The 20,127-nt window shown below is 41.8% G+C and overlaps 1 protein-coding gene across 3 annotated transcripts in view; it reads right to left on the reverse strand.

Annotated features, from left to right (window-relative positions):
• Nucleotides 1–20,127, reverse strand: part of SLC25A13 (solute carrier family 25 member 13) — a 424,259-nt gene that overhangs the window by 183,118 nt on the left and 221,014 nt on the right. For all 3 annotated transcript variants that reach the window (XM_030200826.1, XM_030200808.1, XM_030200817.1), the window contains exons 10-11: nt 14,398–14,482; nt 13,778–13,936 (exon numbers count right to left, since the gene is read on the reverse strand). In XM_030200826.1, the coding sequence (XP_030056686.1) occupies nt 13,778–13,936; nt 14,398–14,482 (244 nt within the window). The remainder of the gene's footprint in view (nt 1–13,777; nt 13,937–14,397; nt 14,483–20,127) is intronic.

Consider the following 20,127-nt stretch of genomic DNA (forward strand, 5'->3'; position numbering starts at 1 on the left):
TAAAAAGGGGGTCAAACTGTAAGCAATTTTCTACTATTAAACTTAATGACGGTATTTTAATTGGAATGCTTGAGCACTGATATCTAATTGCCACACCAGGTTCAGCTGACTTCCTTTCTACATTATGGTTAGTTTTGCCTCACATTTGCAGCACATTAAAAAATGTTAGTTATGTGGAAAATATTTGAAGAACATCAACTCATATCTACTAAAAGAAGATCAACTATATAATGCAGTTTGACAACTTTGAGGTCAGTTCTGTTAACAGGGCATCTCACAGGAGCCTATTCTATAAAGAAAAGTAGGCGTATACTTTCATTTATAGAATACTAGCATAACCAGATATATATATACGCATATTTGGTTAGGCATGAGCACTTACGCCAGCCATATAGCTGGGGTAAATGCTCACACTGATATGCCAGCGATACATACCTAAGGGGTCCTTTTACTAAGGTGTACTAAACAATGGCCTGCAGTAGTGTAGGCACGTGTTTTGAGCCTGCGCAGATCCATTTTTCAGTGTGCCTGCAAAAAATGCCTTTTTAAAATTTTTGACAAAAATGGACGTGCGGCAAAATAAAAATTGGTGTGTGTCCATTTTGGGTCCGAGACCTTACCACCAGCGGGAGGATTGTGAAAAATTACAAGCGGACCTTACGAGACTGGGAGACTGGGCGTCTAAATGGCAGATGACGTTTAATGTGAGCAAGTTCAAAGTGATGCATGTGGGAAAGAGGAACCCGAATTATAGCTATGTCATGCAAGGTTCCACGTTAGGAGTCACAAACCAAGAAAGGGATCTAGGTGTCGTCGTTGATGATACGTTGAAACCTTCTGCTCAGTGTACTGCTGCGGCTAAGAAAGCAAATAGAATGTTAGGTATTATTAGGAAAGGAATGGAAAACAAAAATGAGAATGTTATAATGCCTTTGTATCGCTCCATGGTGTGACCGCACCTCGAATATTGTGTTCAATTCTGGTCGAAGCATCTCAACAAAGATATAGTGGAATTAGAAAAGGTGCAGAGAAGGGTGACGAAAATGATAAAGGGGATGAGACGACTTCCCTATGAGGAAAGGCTAAAGTGGCTAGGGCTCTTCAGCTTGGAGAAAAGGCGGCTGAGGGGAGATATGACAGAGGTCTATAAAATAATGAGTGGAGTTGAACGGGCAGATGTGAAGCGTTTGTTCACGCTTTCCAAAAATACTAGGACTAGGGGGCATGCGATGAAGCTACAATGTAGTAAATTTAAAACGAATCGGAGAAAATTTTTCTTCACTCAACGTGTAATTAAACTCTGGAATTCATTGCCAGAGAATGTGGTAAAGGCAGTTAGCTTAGCGGAGTTTAAAAAAGTTTGGACAGCTTCCTAAAGGAAAAGTCCACAGACCGTTATTAAATGGACTTGGGGAAAATCCACTATTTCTGGGATAAGCAGTATAAAATGTTTTGTACATTTTTGGGATCTTGTCAGGTATCTGTGATCTGGATTGGCCACTATTGGAAACAGGATGCTGGGCTTGATGGACCTTTGGCCTTTCCCAGAATGGCAATACTTATATACTGGATCTTCCCACTGCATGGAGAACCAGCATTTGCTGACTGGTCAGGCACTGATGCAATCTCCCTGCTGGTGACATCAGTTTGGGGCTTGGAGCCCAACAAGAACCAGGCCTTCCAGTGGACACAAGCCCATGACCGAAGGGGCAGAACATGCCCCTTTGGAGCCCTTTCACAGCCTGGAGGAGCAGAAGCAGGAATCTACTTTTAGAGGCATAAGAACAAAGAGGAAAGGTCAGAGCACAAGCAGTAGTGCACTGGGAGAAACAGCTGTACATAGTCCTAGGGATCAACATACTAGGGTGGTTTCTGCACCAGGAACAAATGAAACTATGAGTTCTCTCTCTCCCACAGCTGCCTCTCTTTCCTCTCCAGAGAATACCCCTCTGCCACAACCTGCTATGACTTTATTAACTGGAACTAGCACACCGGTGGGAAATATCACTGGTGCTAGTTTTTCTGTTACTGTTGGAGGAGAAGCTAGACTTTCTGGCATTGGGGGGTGGATCTCTAGTAGAGCCCCTATCCCAGTACCTGTTCAGGTACCTTTGGATTTTGGCCAGAAGGGAACATTTGATCACAATAAGTCAATTTTTTGCAAAACATTTGGCAAGTTGTCATCTCAAGGATAGAACATTCTCTTCAAGGAACTATTAATCTTCCCTATGTAAATTTTCTCAAGAGGAGTCAGTTAAGTTTGATGAGCATGACAAGAAATTATTGGATGTCGAGTGTCATTTACAAAAAATTGACTCCTCTCTTTTTACTTTACAATCTTCTGCAGTTTCAATGGTGAAAGATAGTTCCTTACTTCATTCTCAGTTGGAATCTATGGAAAATCATCATTGGATGCAAAATCCATTGTGACACCACCACATATTCCTCTTGGGGATATAATGGGTGTAAACGGTATGGTCTGAGCACATTTAAAACAATTTAAAACACTTTAGCATTTTTTTAAAGTGCATACATATATATATATATAAAAAGATAAATTATTCTGAACCCAAGTTTACTATAGTGAGTTTAAGGTTTAACTTGGTTGGTTGGATTTGATCTTCCTGATTTTTTGTAATTAGTTAAAATTTAATGCCAAGAAGAGTAGAGTGATGCACTTGGGGTGCAGAAACCCGAAAGGCAGATACCAAATAGGAGGGGAGAGATTAGTAAGCTCGACACAGGAGAGACACCTTGGGGTGTTGGTGTCTGAGGATCTAAAGGTGAAGAAACAATGTCACAAGGCGATGGCCATGGCCAGAAGGATGCTAGGCTAGGTAGAGAGGGGGCATAACCAGCAGAAGAAAGGAGGTGTTGATACCCCTCTACAAGTCGTTGGTGAGGCCCCACTTGGAGTATTGTGTTCAGTTTTAGAGGCAGTATCTTGCTAAAGATGTAAAAAGACTGGAAGCGATGCAACAAAAAGCTACAAAAATGGTATGGGATTTGAGATGCAAACCATACGAGGAGAGACTTGCTGACCTGAACATGTATACCTTAGAGGAAAGGAGAAAGAGGGATAAATGATACAGACGTTCAAATATTTGAAATGTATTAATCTGCAAATGAACCTTTTTTCGGAGATGGGAAGGTGGTAGAACTAGAGGACATGAATTGAGGTTGAAGGGGGGCAAACTCAGGACTAATGTCAGGAAGTATTTTTTCACGGAGAGAGTGGTGGATATGAAAACGGTAATGGAATTCAAACACGCATGGGATAAACACAAAGGAATCCTGTTTCGTAGGAATGGTTCCGTGGAATCCTAGCGGAGATTGGGTGGCAACGCTGGTAATTGGGAAACAAAATGGGAGCTGGGCAGACTTCTATGGTCTATGCCCTGATTGCGACTGAATAGATAGGGATGGGCTGGAGTGTAAACTTTAAGGGGCTTCGACATTAGCTCCAGAACTTAGTACAAGAACAGTGCTGGCCAGACTTCTACGGTCTGTGCCCTAAGAAAGGCAAGGACAATTCAAACTCGGGTATTCATATAAAGTATCACATACCATGTAAATGAGTTGATCTTCTTGGGCAGACTGGATGGACCATACAGATCTTTATCTGCTGTCATTTACTATGTTACTACTATATGTCACATAGGAAAAAGGCACAAACACTCCCCTATGAGTAAAAATATGTAAAACGGAAGAAAGTAGGGGAAGACCAATTTGATTCCAACTTAAAAATTTAATGAAATATAAAATCATCGGCAACAATAAAACAGTATGTTAATAGGTCCAGACTTGTGCAGTATACTATCAAACTAAGTACGAAAACATAAAACTAACCCCCCCCCCCCCCCCCCCGATATTCAAAAGCATTTAAACAGCCAGGATCTGCACCTGGCCAGTTAATCCTTTTCAATTCACCAACCCTTTTCAATTTAATGATGACCCCATTGGCCAGATCTCTATCCAATCAAGGTCTCAATCCATACATTTATGCAGACGATGTCACGATTTACATCCCATTTAAAAAGGACCTAACAGAAATCACAAATAAAATCAATCATAGCTTCCAAATAATGAACTCATGGTGGATACATTTCAACTAAAGCTTAACGCAGAAAAAACACAATGCCTACCACTATAAGTACCATACTCTCCCTATTTCACACACCTTGAAACTCCTGGGAGTCACAATTGATAGAAATATCACACTAGAAAGCCATGCGAAAAATGTAACAAAGAAAATGTTCCATGCAATGTGGAAACTCAAAAGAGTTAAACCTTTCTTCCCAAGGGTGATATTCCACAACCTGGTGCAATCAATGGTGCTGAGCCACTTACACTACTGCAATTCCATCTACACCAGATGCAAAGCACAAATCATTAAGAAACTTCAAACTGCCCAAAATACTGCAGCTAGACTCATATTTGGAAAAGCGAAATACGAAAGTGCAAAACCCCTCAGAGAAAAATTACATTGGCTCCCATTAAAACATTCAATTGTATTCAAAACTTGCACCCTGGTTCATAAAATTATTCATGGAGAGACCCCGTTATACATGTCAGACCTCATAGACTTACCAGCAAAGAACACAAAAAGATCATCACACACTCTCCTGAACCTCCATTACCCCAGTTGCAAAGGACTTAAATATAAATTTATGCTTCTAGCTTCTCCTACATCAGCACGGAACTGTGGAATGCACTACCAACTGCCATAAAAAATATGCACGTTCTGACAGACTTCCGTAAACTACTAAAGACTAAATTGTTCAAAGAGACGTACCTAAAAGATCCTTCATAATGACCAGACATCAAAACCTTACCAATTCAAGTTAACATTGAACTCTTTTTGTTTACTTATTCACGTGAATACTGTTGAATGTTTTTACATCTACCCTGATCTTTAATGCCTGAAGTGAACTGTAGATCTACTTATAACTTATCCTATATTTTCTGTACTTAAATGCAATAATAATCTGTATTTCTCATTCCGTAATGGCGATCGCCATTACGGCATAATGTAAGCCACATTGAGCCTGCAAATAGGTGGGAAAATGTGGGATACAAATGCTGCAAATAAATGCCCTATAACCAGCTAACTGCAAATTTTCAGCAGGACATGACCAGCCATGACCGGCTGAAAATATGCGTTTAGCAGTTAGCCGGTTATACTGTGCGATATAACTGGCTATCCGCCGATTTTCAGCACAAGCTTGGCAGCCATATTTGGCCACATCAATACCAGGCCTATCTTTGGCCAGTTCAGACTTCCCCGGCCAGAGCTGAATAATGCCGGTCATCGGAAACAGCCCGGCATTGAATATCCGGGCTATCTCCCACAGTCTGAATAGATCCAGATTTAGTTTTATGTTACATATACTCATTTTTATGGTATACTGCACGAGTCTGGACCTATTAACTTACTATTTTATTATCAATGATTTTATAGTGCATTAAATTTTAAAACTGGAATCAAATTGTTTTTCCCTTACTTTCTTCCGTTTAAAAGATTATGGGGCCCTTTTACAAAAGCACGTAAGGGCCTATGCATGTCCAGCACGCGCCAAATCATCATAACTGCCCAGCTACTATGTGCCCCAGGCGGTAATTCTGATTTTGGCTCAGGTTGAAAACACACGGTAGAAAATATTTTCTACCGTGGGGCGTCTACACAGTGGTAAACGGCAGCTGACGCGTGCTACATGCTTACCGCCCGGGTAGCGCATGAGACCTTACCACTAGGTCAAAGGGTGGCGGTAAGGTCTCAGGCCCAAAATGGACGTGCGCTGATTTCAATTTTAGCACATGTGCATTTTCCGGTCCCTTAAAAAAAGGCCCTTTTCTCTAGATATGCTAAAAATGGCCCGGCAGGCGCCCAAAATATGTGCTCGAACTACCGGACACTTTTACTATGGCTTAATAAAAGGGCCCCTATTTTACAAACATGGACTCAATGGCAGAGTAGCAAGAAGGAAACCCACTGCTGAAAAAAAGTCATAAGGTGTGCTGGGTAGCATTTGCAAACAAATACTTAAGAAACACCGCGTGCATTGATGAGACTGAAGTGGAATGTTTTGGACAATGCAAAGCAGTATATGTAGTTTTTTTTTTTTCCTTAAAACCTTATTGATTTTTCAATGAACAAGATAAACATGTTCCATTATAGATAAACAAAAGGGGGAAGCAAAAAGAAAGGGGACAATCAACTTAAAAATCTCTTATGTAGGAGAAAACAGCATCAGCACTGATCAAAGAAAAGACCGAAGGAGAGAGAAAAACAGAGAGAGAAGAGGAAGGAGAAACCTGAAACAAGATTTTGGTTAACTGCTTATCAAATAAAATAAAAAGGAAACAGAATATTCTTAAGCAGATTAAAACGATTTTGTGTGTCTAGTGAGGACCAGACCAGTAGTTTTTTCCCCTGTAATACCAGTAATGTCAGCTGCCGTGATTTCCAGTTTGTGATAGTATAGCACTAATTGCCACCAGAAATATGGATTAAGTAGGGAGACGTCTTTCCAATTTATCAATATAAGTAGCTGGCAATAGTTATTAAGATAAGCAATCCAAAAAGACTAAGGCCCCCTTTTACCAAGCTGCAGCAAAAGGGGGCCTGCATTGGCATCGGCGCGTGTTTTAGATGCGCACCAAGGCCCCCTTTTATCGTAGCTGGTAAAAGGGCTGGTCTCGCTTTCCTTCAGGAAATGGCCACGCGGCAAGTAAAGCACTTGATGCACAGCCATTGGGGGGGTGGGGTGCCCTTACCACCACGCATTGACTGGTTACCACCGGGTAGTATCCAGCGCTACAAATTTGTGTAGCACCAGAAATGACAGCGCGGTAGGGGGGAAGTATCGCCAGGCTGCTGCGTTAGCCCGGCGGTACTTCCTAAATAGCGAGCTTACCGCTGCTTAGTAAAAGGAGCCCTAAATGAGTGCATTTACCATTATAACTATGCTTCAACTAGATACTCTAAGAACAAATAAGAATAGATTATTACTAATCAAAAATATTTATTAGAAGAATAACACTCAATCCTATATATAAAACCACCCTTTCCATCACCCTCCACTCAGATCATATAATACCAAAACTTAATATTGACTCAGTCTTCCCAACTAAATATTCACAGCATGCTGATTTTTTATCAGTCAATAAACAATAATGTATGGTAGACCTCTGCAACATTTATAAGGCAAGTAGTCATCTGAAGAGTGATGGATATATCCCAAATGTTCTGTATTTATAACCTCCAAAGATCGTCCACAGATAAACCGTGGGTATGTTAAATAAATCAACTCTGTGAGGTTGTAGTACAAATAATTCTTATGCAGTCCACTGATGTCATCGGATTAAAAAAAAACAAATATATCCCAAGGTTAATCCTTTTTTTTTTTTAATCTTTTTTTCACGTTCACAGCTCTTTGTCAAATTAATAGTTCTACACAAGACTGTCTCTCGCCGAAAAGGCGTCTTCCGGAGCAGTTCAAAAGCCACTTTATACGTGTGGCCTCGCTGCAAACCACAATACATGAACAAGAATTAGGGTTTAACATTTCATAAAACTCATTCAATATTAAATTTGCTAAAATACAATACAGTTACACACATCATCACATTTTCACCGCTTCACCATGGACGAGAACTACTGGGATTCAACTGCCAACACTGACACATATGCACTCTGGCGGTTCTTATATATGTCAGCATACCTCACAAACAGCAATATCACAATTCTCCTTAAACTCAATTTCCTATGCCAATTACATGACTTCAACACACTCTACTTCCTTATTTAATCTGTGAACGTGAAAAAAATATAAACTCTACCATACAGTTTATTGACTGATAAAAAAATCAGCAGACTGTGAATACTTATTAAGACTGAGTCAATATTAAGATTTGGTATTATATGATCTGAGTGGAGGGTGGTTTTATATATATGATTGTTACTCTTGTAATAAATATTTTTGATTAGTAATAACCTATTCTTTTTTCTTGTTAGAGTAATAGTTATTAAGATGTCTGCCAGTCTTCAACAGTGATCAGGTAGTTTAACTTTGAGGACAGCTAATTTGAAAATAATAAATTGGGATGAAAGTGGAATATCAAGATGCAAAATAGAAGAAATTGTGTTCCATATTGAAGTCCAAAAGGAATGAATCAGAGGACAGTCATAGATCATATGGAGTAGAGTTCCAATCTGTGCTTAACAATGCCAGCAAGTGTTAGAAGACATCAACCCTGCAGAGTAAAGTTTTCTTGGAGTCCAATTGGTCTTGTGGTAGAGAAAAAACGTCGACAGTAGTATGCTGGCTGAAGAAAGTGGTTTTATAATTGTATGTGAAAGATACTTTTGTGTAATTTCATCCAGAAAAAAAAAAAACAGATTCAAGTTCCCAGAAATTAACAATAGAGTCATTCGCCTTGTAGAAAGGTTTCAGTTACATCTTATAAATAGAGGACGCTATCAGGCTTATTATCGAAAGAGAAGGGCGCCCATCTTTCAACACAAATCGCAAGATGGTCGTCCTTCTCCCAGGGTCGCCCAAATCAGCATAATCGAAAGCCAATTTTGGGCATCCTCAACTGCTTTCCGTCACGGGAACGACCAAAGTTCACAGGGGCGTATCGGAGGCATAGCGAAGGCGGGACTGGGGCGTGCCTAACACATGGGCGTCCTCGACTGATAATGGAAAAAAGAAGGGCGTCCCTGACAAACACTAGGACGACTTTACCTGGTCCTTTTTTTCTTATGACCAAGCCACAAAAATGTGCCATAAATGACCAGATGACCACCAGAGGGAATCAGGGATCACCTCCCCTTACTCCCCCAGTGGTCACTAACCCCCTCCCACACTCAAAAAAATTTTTTTAAAATATTTTTTCCAGCCTCTATGCCAGCCTCAAATATCATACCCAGTTCTATGACAGCAGTATGCTGGTCCCTCGAGCAGTTTTAGTGGGTGCAGTGCACTTCAGGCAGACGGACCCAGGCCCATCCCCCCCCCCACCTGTTACACTTGTGGTGGTAAATGTGAGCACTCCAAAATCCACCAAAAACCCACTGTACCCACATCTAGGTGCCCCCCTTCACCCATAAGGGCTATGGTAGTGGTGTACAGTTGTGGGGAGTGAGTTTTTTTTTTTGGGGGGGGGATTGGGGGGCTCAGCACACAAGGTAAGGGAGATATGAACTTGAAGTCCACTGCAGTGCCGCCGCCGCCGCCAACTGCAGGGGGGCGTCAGAGACCCTAGGCACGGCCCTGCTAACATGTGTCAAACCTTAAAGTATCTTGAATCAAAATGATGATCAGTTTACTGACCTCAGTTATTTAAGCAGGGATTGGTAGTGCTGAGCATCTGAGGGAAGGGACATTGATATTCCCCAAATCTGCAGTGTCTAAGCATGATAAATTTTGTCCTTTAGAGTCCCTCATAAGCTAGTGTAGTCTCCCACTTTGCTGCCTCTGGGTGAGAGAACCAGGTTAAGGTGATTGCCTGATTGATTACGTAGGAATTGCTGTTTCCTCTTTCTATCCTCTTCAAAACAAAAAGATTGGAATTTCTTTTTCCTTTCTTAACTTCATGCTATATTTATGCCATGTAAAAGGCTCAGAAAGTCTTCTGTTGAGCAGTGAAAATGATCGCTCACCACTTGCCACATTGACAGGAATTGTGAGCAATATTCTTAGAAACAAACTGCTATAATTGCAAAATAATATAGCAGATGTAAATTCTCAAAGTGGACATATTCCAAACACTAAAATGAAAATAAAATGATTTTTTTCTACCTTTGTTGTCTGGTGACTTTCTTTTTCTGATCATGCTGGCCCAGTATCTGATTCTGCTGCTATCTGTCCTCTTAACTCCGTTTCCAGGGCTTCCTTTCCATTTATTTCTTTCCTTTCCTCCTTTCTTCTTCACTTCTGGTCCTCAGCTTCTGCCTATTTTCTTCATCCATGTGCAGTTTTTCTCCTCTCTTCCTTTTCCCTTATTTCATCTCCTTCATCTCTCTTCCCTCCCCTCTATGTCCAGCAATTTCTCCTCTCTCCCTGAGCCCTGCCCTCCCATCCATGCTCCTCTGTCCCCTGCCCCCTCCATTCATCCCTATCCAGCAATTCCCCTCTCTCCCTGAGCCCTGCCCTGCAATCCATATTCATCCATGCCCGTCCCCTACCCCCTCCATTCATCCCTATCCAGCAATTCCCCTGTCTCCCTGAGCCCTGTCCTGCAATCCATATCCATCCATGCCCATCTGTCCCCTCCATTCATCCCTATCCAGCAATTCCCCTCTCTCCCTGAGCCCTGCCCTGCAATCCATATCCATCCATGCCCATCTGTCCCCTCCATTCATCCCTATCCAGCAATTCCCCTCTCTCCCTGAGCCCTGCCCTCCCAATCCATGCCCATCCATGCTCCTCTGTCCCCTGCCCCCTCCATTCATCCCTTTCCAGCAATTCCCCTCTCTCCCTAAGCCCTGCCCTCCCATCCATGCTCCTCTGTGCCCTCCATTCATCCCTAATTCCCTATCCAGCAATTCCCCTCTCTCCCTGTGCCCTGCCCCTCCCATCCATGCTCCTCTGTCACCCTCCATTAATCCCTATCCAGCAATTCCCCTCTCTCCCTTCCATGATCCCCCCACCTCGCATCCATGCTCCTCTCTCCTCCCGCTCCCATCATGTCCCAGTTGGCCTGGCCCGCCCTCTTCTCCCCTCCCCCTTCGCATCCATGCTCGTCTCTCCCCTGCCCTCCCGCTCCCATTGTTCAACTACTGCCCGCCCTCTTCTCTCCCACCAACATCCCTTTTCTTGTTTTTTCTTTTTAAATTTAGCTCCCTGGCGGTCCAGCAGCGCAGCGTCAGTGAAGGAGGCGGTGCTCGCCTCCCGACGTCTCTAGCCTTCCCTTTGCTGTGTTCCGCCTTCTTCTGACGTCATTTCCTTGACATCAGAAGAAGGCGGAACACAGCGAAGGGAAGGCTAGAGACGCCGGGAGCGCCGCCTCCTTCACTGATGCTGCGCTGCTAGACCGCCACGGAGGTAAATTTAAAAAGAATGTTGGGGGTGGGGAAGGAGAAGAGGGCGGGCAGTAGTTGAACAATGGGAGCGGGACGGCGAGCGAGGTGAGCATGGTGCGGCGGCGCCCCCCAGAGAGTGGTGCCCCCCTGCCATGCTTACCTCGCTTACCGTGTTGGCATGGCCCTGCATGTTAGCCAAAGCAGCTTTGCTTTTTTATATAGGTGCAATGATCTTCTAGAAAGAATATAATCAAACCACTGACAACTTTCTGGTGCGCAGCAGCATCACCATGCCTGAGGGATAAAATGCTCTTGCCCCTGAATGCTTTGGCACATAAACTACTGGGTGGAGTAGCCTAATGTTTAGTGCAGTAGACTGAGAATCAAGGGAAATGGGTTTAATTCCCACTGCAGCTCCTTGCGACTCTTGGCAAGTCACTGAACCCTCTAAAACCCTCCTAAAAAGGTGGTATATCAAATCCCTCCCTCTTCTCCAATCTATTTCTATAGTCCCAAGACCCAGGTTATCAGTGGCCTACAGTTACTTAAAAAATTCATTTCTAAAGCAGCTCTGCAAATACACGAATTGTTTAAAAAAAAAAAACCTAGGTAGGTATTTTGATTATGAAAACTAAATATACTTTGTAATCTACTGAGCTCACCTGAAATATTATTTTATATATATATATATATATATATATATATATACACACACACACAAACATATACAGCGCACTCCATTTAAGTGCACGTCGGATAAGCGCATGCTCTGTTTAACTGCATGTCGTACTTCGGTCCTGTTTTTGGCGCCAAAGACAACCTTCGGTTTAGCGCACCACTGATAAGTGTACGATTCGCTTATATGCATGGTTTAAGACCGTTCCTCTGCAGGAAAGACTCCGCATAAGCGCACGCATGGAATATGGAAGCCGATTGGCGCGTGACACCAACGAGATTTCAAATTTACTGCCACTTTAATTAACTGCCACAGGCAGAATAAGCGAAAGAATGTTGTTAGAGTGTACACTGGAGTTATCGTTGTCGCGCAACTGTAAGACTAACACTGGCTGAATGAATAGAAGTTCGTTAAAAATTAGAAAACAAAAAGTCAAGCATCTATTGCTCAAGAATATGGTGTCAATCCCAGTCAAATTTCACATATCTTGAAGCAGAAAGACCAGCTTCTGGAAGACTGGCAAAACAATACCAATCCACACCAGAAACGAAAACAGGCGGGAAAAGCTGAGGAGGTAGAAGATGCTCTTCTTCAGTGGTTTTCTCAAGTCAGGAGCAGCCAGTTTCCTGTCAGTGGTTCACTGCTTATGGAGAAAGCTAATCCTGAAAGTCTTGGACTAAATGAATTCAAAGCCACTGTTGGATGGTTGGAAAGATGGAAGGAGAGGAACAACATAAAATTCAAGGAACAGCATGGTGAAAAACAAGACGCTGATGACTTTGGTGCTGAAAATTGGGTTGTTTCAGTTCTTCCTACCATCTTGAACGAGTTTGCACCTCGTGACATTTTCAATGCTGATGAAAACAGTCTCTACTGGCGAGCAATTCCTGATGGAATACTTGCATTCAAATAAGCCGAAACTACAGGAGGTAAAACGTCGAAGCAGTGGCTAAAGAAGTTAAGACACTAGAATGCGGGCACAAAAGCATCAGATTTTGTTGCGTTGTGATAATTGTGCTGCACACAGTGATGATGTCAGGCTGTCTAACGTCAAGGTGGTCTTCCTGCCACCAAACACTACCTCTCTGATCCAACCTATGGATCAGGGCATAATAGCCAATTTCAAACATTATCGGACTCTTTTGCTACCTCACCTGATGAGCGTTATGGATGACCAGACTGACAAGGATAAACGTGCTGTTGAACTGGCTCGTAATCTATCACTGTTGGATTCCCCACATATGCAGAAAGAAGCCTGGAATCATGTTACACAGGCAACCATTGTGAACTGCTAAAAGCGGGCAAGCTTTGTTAGGGATGTGGAGAGGGACAGATGCAGCTGTTGCAAACGCGTCAGATGAAGAGGCTATTGACATCCCAGCCAGTTTTACTGAAGAGGAGGTCCATCGCTACGTAGCTGTTGATTACGATCTACAAACAGCTGAAGACAGCACTGATGTTGAGATATGCTCCTATATGCAGACGACGACGGATGATGGAACAGATGAAGAAATGAGCAGCGAGGCACATGCTGATGAAATTCAACAACTTCCTCCCGTCACTTTTGCAAGAGCACTGGAGAGTCTCAACACCGTTCGGGCCTATCTGGAGGCCACTGGATGTCAGTGCTATGACAGTTTTTACCGTCTGGCAGACGTGGTCTATGGAACTCACAGACCCAAGAGTGTACAGAGAACTATAACTGATTACTTCAAGCCAGCCTAATGTCAGTTAACTAAGACTGTATACTGTACGTATAATAATAAACAGTACTGTACATATGTTTATCAGATGTCAAGCTTCTTTGGGTCACAACGGTTAAGTGCACGCTCTGGTTAACTGCATGCATTTCTTTGGTCCCAGACCCTTGCACTTAAGCGGATTGAACTGTATACATACATACATACATAAAGCAGATACAAATTCTTGTTGGTTGGAACAGCATATATTAGACTGAGAGAGAATGTTACCCCTATTTGTACTTTGCTCTTGCAGGAAGATGAAGTGCAGTACACTGATCAGAAGGATCACTTTCATTGTTATCTGAATTTATTTTGTGGTGGTGCACTGACCTCTATACAATCCAAAGAAACCTTCATAGCGTAGAACCTTCTTAAAACAATCAAAGCTGTTCTTGTACATCAGTTCTCCCACAAAAGAGCCAGTGGATCGCTGGTTCTGCATTCGAGTTTTCACCAGATCAATAGGATAAACAGCAGTGGCTCCAACAGCTGTAAAACAAATTTTGCAGGAAAATCAATCTTTCTTTTTTTTTTTACTTTGAAAGAATGTGTCATTATAGCAATATACTTCTACTTCAAGCTTTAGTTGTTTTTATTACACCTTTTAACTTAAATAAGATACATAAAAGGGAATGGCAGAGGCAGATTTAATTAAAAGAACATCATTGTAGCACTACCTTGTTATTAACCTGTCTATTATGAAATCAGTCTGGAGCCAAACAAGGCAGAAGCGCCATCTGCAATACCTCTGATCACTTGCAGGTATAAAAAAAATCCATACAAAAACATTTCCCATGATCTCAGCCCATCTCATACATGAAGAGGGTAACTGGTTCCAACAGAGGAAGGCAGCAAAAGAGAGAAAAAAAAGTGTCTTTCTTTCTGTATACCATGAGGAAAAAGCACCCCAAATTATGGACATAAATGCTAAACATTCATCCATGACTAACCTCCAGCAACTGAACCGAGTGCAAATCTGTAGACCGACTCTGCCACCTGGACGAGAATGGGTCGAGAGACATCACCCATACTTTGCTGTTTGGGAAGCAAGTAAGAAAAACAAACAGAAGTGAAAAAGCCCAAGTCTGCTTTATTGTTTTCTTTTATTTTTGTGACTATCACACTGACAGTCAAGCTATTATTTCACTCTAGTTTACCCAGACACTTTGCAGCATGCACAGGAATGAAGCAGGGTGCACTAGTATCAAAGAGAACTCTCGAGTCACTGTTTTCAGCAGTCTCATGCAAGTGTTTCTTGTCCATAGGCTGGTGGAAGAAAATATCTCTCTTCACCTCACCTGCTCCAGTAAAGGTGCTCTCTCAGCAGATAAGTGATCTTACTTTACCAAGCGTTCACTCACAAATAAGATGTTTTGTTAACAGTAAAAAACGAGCAGAACTCTCAGAGGTGGGCAGGCGGTTGCATCCAAACCCAACTCACCACCAATGCAACAGAAATCACATTAACTCACAGTTTTGGTATAGCAGCATTTAGAAAGGTTGGAATTAACATTAAAATTGAAAGATTCGACTTTGAAGATGAGTAAATGGGAAAACGTTCAGTGGGAAGGGAAAATATTCATAAACTATAACTTTTTTGAGTATTTCCTAGGATTCTGCATTATCATTTCTTAAAATGAAGAGTACACCTCTCACTTTTTTTTAAATGCAAGATCTTTTTTATGTAGGTTCATATCACTTAATACTTTTTACTTGGTTCATGCACAAAACATCATAGTACAATGTAAAAGAACTCCTATAATCAAAGTATTGCTGCTTATCTGTAACAAGTGTTTTTTTGTAGTCACCAAGTTTGATCAAGCACACAAGTGAAAAGTTCCGAGATGCACGCCCTTCCTATGTGCAGCCGACTCCTCAGCAAATTGTTTATTCCCAAAACTCAAGTGAGAGAGACTACGTGTCTGATCAATCTTGCTGATTAGAGAACAACCTGTTACAGGGAGCGCAACAATGCTTTTCCATCCACAAGTAGGATTCAGTCAGGCACACAAGTGGGTGACTCCCAAAACTTAGAGCTGCTGAATTCTTTTTGCACTGCTGTATACTTTGAAGCAGCTCTCTCTGACAAAAAGCAAGAGTTACTACATCACCAGGACAGGCCAGCCAGTAAGCTGAGTGGGAGTCCTCCACCTAGGGTCCTACCAGTGGGGGGGGGGGGGGGGGGGGGGGGGCGGGTGCTGTTTCACTGTTACATTTTCAATGGTGAGGGACAGGCAAAGCTCTGCAGGACTCCAGGCAACCTGCCTGTCCCTAGCAACTGAACACACAATACTGAAGCACCGACCCCCACTGGGATGCAGAATACCAGCCAATTTGCTAGATCTCTCTTTTGGCAACTGGTTGCCAATTCTTTTGGAGCCAAAGGAACCAAACGTAGTATAGATTTTCCTGATTGACTCCATTTTTTGAGGTAGTACATGAGAGCCTGTTTACAGTCTGGAATGTGGAAAGCTTTCCCACATGGATTGTTATGAGATTTTTGACAGCACATAGAAACCAATATTTTCCTGATTTATGTGGAAAAGTGTTACTACCTTAGATAAAAACTTGGGATGAGCTCATAGAACTACTCTGCTGAAATTGTGTGCATGGCTCATAAGATACCAGTGCTTGGATTTCACTCACTCTTCAGAGGTAACAGTTATTAAGACAACACTTTCCATATAAGTTGTTTCAGAGATGCAGACTCCACTGGTTGCAATGGTGACTTCATAAGTGAAGTTAAAACAAAATTATGGTTTAGTGGAACAGAGGGCTTCTGCAATGGCCATTTGACATGAAGTTTTTTCATGAAAAATTAAATGATGGTACAACTGAGAAGTCATAACATTCACTGGAGCATGACAGATAGAGAGGACACCGAGATGCACTCTGGAGACATCTGGAGCTCAAGAAGATATAAATGATGTAAATACTGAAATACAGTGATAGGTGGTCACATGGTAGGATTATGACCATTCATGAAGCACCAGATGGAAAATCACTTTCATTTGAAAGCATATGTATGTGTAGTGGAGAAACTATAATAGCATTCAAGAAGTGTCACATCAAACACATTCACAACTCATTTGAACGTTAATTAAAATAAATGCTAGGCTGGCTCAGAACCAGTGCAAGGCCAGCTTTTAGTTCCCAAAAGTATTAAATGTCACTGTGCTCTCAAACAACTTTTATTTTTATTTTTCTGGAACCCAAACAGCTTCAGTCACAACATTAGGACTTCTCACTTCCCAAGTTATACTAGGGAATTTCCTTTTCTTAGTCTCTCTTCCACATACAAGGAAGTAAAACAAAGTTATATTTTGGTTTTCTTGAAACTCTCATGCACCAATTTTCTCATAATCTTTCAAAGTCTCACACAGCTCCAGTCAAACACAGCTGTCTTCTCCTGTATCTTAAGCTGTTCCTAAGAGTGACAGTGTCTCGGAGTCACCAGCTGACCTCTGGCGACCAAACAGAACCCAATACATTAAACTTTCAAAGGCATGGAACCTAACTGAAAAGTTCATGGTCTCCATCTTTAACCCACAGGTAAAATGGAAAAAATGAACATTTCCAAATTTCAATAAGTAAACAAGCACTAAATGGATCCAAACTCTCCATGCCACTTGAGCACATCTACCTCTACAATTCTACAGTTTTGCATTTTAAAACTACACATTTTTCTTAAATATTAAAATTACACTAATTTCTTATTCTGCCTTCTAAACAAATAAAACTAAGTCCCAGTTCCCTCATCTATTGAGAACACTTTAAAGAAATAAATTTTAAACCTCCCAAAAAGCCCGAACCATTACCCTGGGATTTACCCATTTAAATGTTTTTTTTTTTTTCTAAAACCAGCCCGCTAGTTCACCTAAAAAGGTTCTCAGGAATCCATAACTACAAAAAGTTTCCACAATAAATTAACCCTTTACAAACTGACACATCTGTCACAAAAATCATATTTATAAAATAAATTAAACACTTTCTTGGGTCAACTGACCCCTTTCCTTGACCCCTCCCCCCCACAGGTTACTCATCTAGTGACCACCACCAATCCAGGTCCCGATGGAACTCCGGTGACCCCAGGTGCCAGAAGCAAAAAACCGTGATTTCTCTGGTTTCCCAGCCGAGAAGTCTAAAAATCAAGGCCCCAGATTCATTTTCGGCCTACCATAGATTTTGGAACCACTCAGAGCATGTGCTCAGAACGCTCCCGGCTCCGGACCAGGCCCAAGCAGGGGTTCTTCCTGCCAGCCTGCCTCCTCTGGAGCTCATGCCAGATGTGCCCCTTCCCCAACAGGAAAGGCAAGTTGTATGTTTTGCAGGGTCTCAGCCAATGATCATAGTCAAAAAGGATTGGGTGCTCTCCTGCTGATGAAGTGTGAGAAAATCAGGGTACTAGATCTGCTGAGGTTCATTCTGATAAGGATAAAATTTCCTCTTGTGATCATAAAAATCACAATGGTACATATTTGTAGTGGGAGGATAACCCTGACGAGGATGGAGTGGCAGAAGGATGCTGAAGAGTGGAACAGTTATTCTTTTATAATGTCCACTGTTTCTTTTACTTTACCACCAACTAAGAAATCCCCTGTATAAGAGGTGCCTCAAATAAATTAGATATGCACAACCAAGCTAGGCCCCCGGTGGTTATGGCAGAAACTGAAACTCTGAATGATGTTTCTAAGATGTCATATGCCATGCATATGAGTGTCACACTCATCGGCCTCTGCTAATATGGCAGCTAGCTAAATCTGAGCCTATAATAAGCAGATATGGAAAAATTATCTTTTGAAAGACTGAATGCATGGCCTGCACCATGTAGAAACAATGCCCTGCTATGCAATCTGGAACCATGGCCCCTTAAAACACTTTCTTGCCCATGAGGTTCAGAAAACATGGATCTTTATACTATACTTTTTGGCCTTCCTCATAGCAACTTTGACCACAATGGAATAGGGTAAAAGCTGGACTTTGCTGAAACTTGGATCTGGCTGGACCTTATATTTCACACATTCATCTTCTTGAAAACAGGTTGCACAATAAGTAGATTTTGCTACATACAGAGTTGCTGATCCTTAAGAGGTCCACGAATAGGAACTGCAACTGTAGTCTTCAATGTGTCTACATTCTTTAGGAGGCCAAAAACATCTGGTTGTGGTTGGACCTTTTCCTCTTCAGCAAGAGGCAGCTCTTTTGTCATCCACTGCATGCATCTAGGATAACAGAAGTCCTTATATCGACATTTGTTTCTTGCTGGAAGAGGAAAGAAATCAGAAGAGATTCCTCTAGAATATTTTTCTGCCTCCAAAAGTGGGCATCTACGGGAGCCAAGGACTTGAGATATGTTCAAGCCAGGAGAGAATAGAGGCAATGAATGCACAGGTTCAGGCTCCGAGTCTGAAGTACATAATAAAGATACTACTGTATCCTGAAACTGCATATCCCTGTCTGCTGGAGTAACATCTGATGAGCGAGATTGTGTTGCATTAGAATGTTGGAAACTGCACATTTGGTAGATCTTTGAAATAAGCTTTCACAAATTCATTAAGCATCTTTTGTTGAAAGAGGTAGCAAAACTGATGAAGACTCTGCAACAGCTATTGTAACTAACGCAGGAGTCAGTGAAATAGGTTGTTGCTCAGAAGCATGCTGTAGGCCAGGTGAAGTCTGTTTGGGACAGCGCTATTTCTGCCAAATAGGTCCTATGTTGTGTCTGTGACATCTATGTACTCTGCGAAAAGAAGTCATCTGGCCAATGGCACCTAGTCTGAGGAGATACAGTGCTGACATTCACATTTTTTGAGTACTTCAGAAGGGGTTAAGAAAGTCACCTTCCCTTCAGGCCTCCTAGGCACTCAAAAGGGTGCTGTGTTGAGAGGTTGAGGACGAAGATTCTCAACTTGTACATACAGAGCTGACCCCTCTCTTCATTTTTCCGCATTTGAAGCAACATCCTTTCAGCTTCATAGAGGTTGCAGAGCTGATTAATTCTACCCTTTTGTGCTGTAGGAGACATATAAGCACAATGTTTGTATTTGCTTTGGTTATAATCTCCACCCAAGCATTTGCAGTGGGTATTGGAGTTCTGGATTATTCTGCTTCATTTTGCGCACAGCATCCAAAGTATATTGAAGGACTCGATTGGAACACCCGCATCAGAGGTCTATTAAAAACAAGAAATTTTTACGCAGGCAATCTTATAAAACTTATAAACATGCAAACTTAAAATGATAATTAACATACAAGATAACATACAAGTGTAAGTATGTTACAATGCTATCTTGAAAAGATTAACCATATCAATAATTAGCAGACATAAATAATCTGAAAACATTAAAGTAAAAAAATAAATAAATAAAAAATTAATTGTCAGTGTAGGTGTTACAATCAGGATATTGTCCTCTGTTCCTTCAAAAATCAGTGGTGATACCAGCACATAGAAATGTTAAAACTGGAAGACACATAAGAAAATTACAGATAAGAGGTGGACGCTGGTTGACACAAATTTGTGTAAAGAATATATAGAACCCTGACGCAGGTGTTCTGCTGAAATATGGCCCGTGTAAGGTACTTCTATAAACTTTGTCTGCCAACCCATTCTTGAAGGTCATTTGTGCTTGTTTTGCTTGAGCTGGTTTCCTGTGCTCTGAGTCTGGACTCTCTGTCTTTTG

The sequence above is a fragment of the Microcaecilia unicolor genome, chromosome 1 (genome assembly GCF_901765095.1).
Source record: "Microcaecilia unicolor chromosome 1, aMicUni1.1, whole genome shotgun sequence".
NCBI lineage: Eukaryota > Metazoa > Chordata > Amphibia > Gymnophiona > Siphonopidae > Microcaecilia > Microcaecilia unicolor.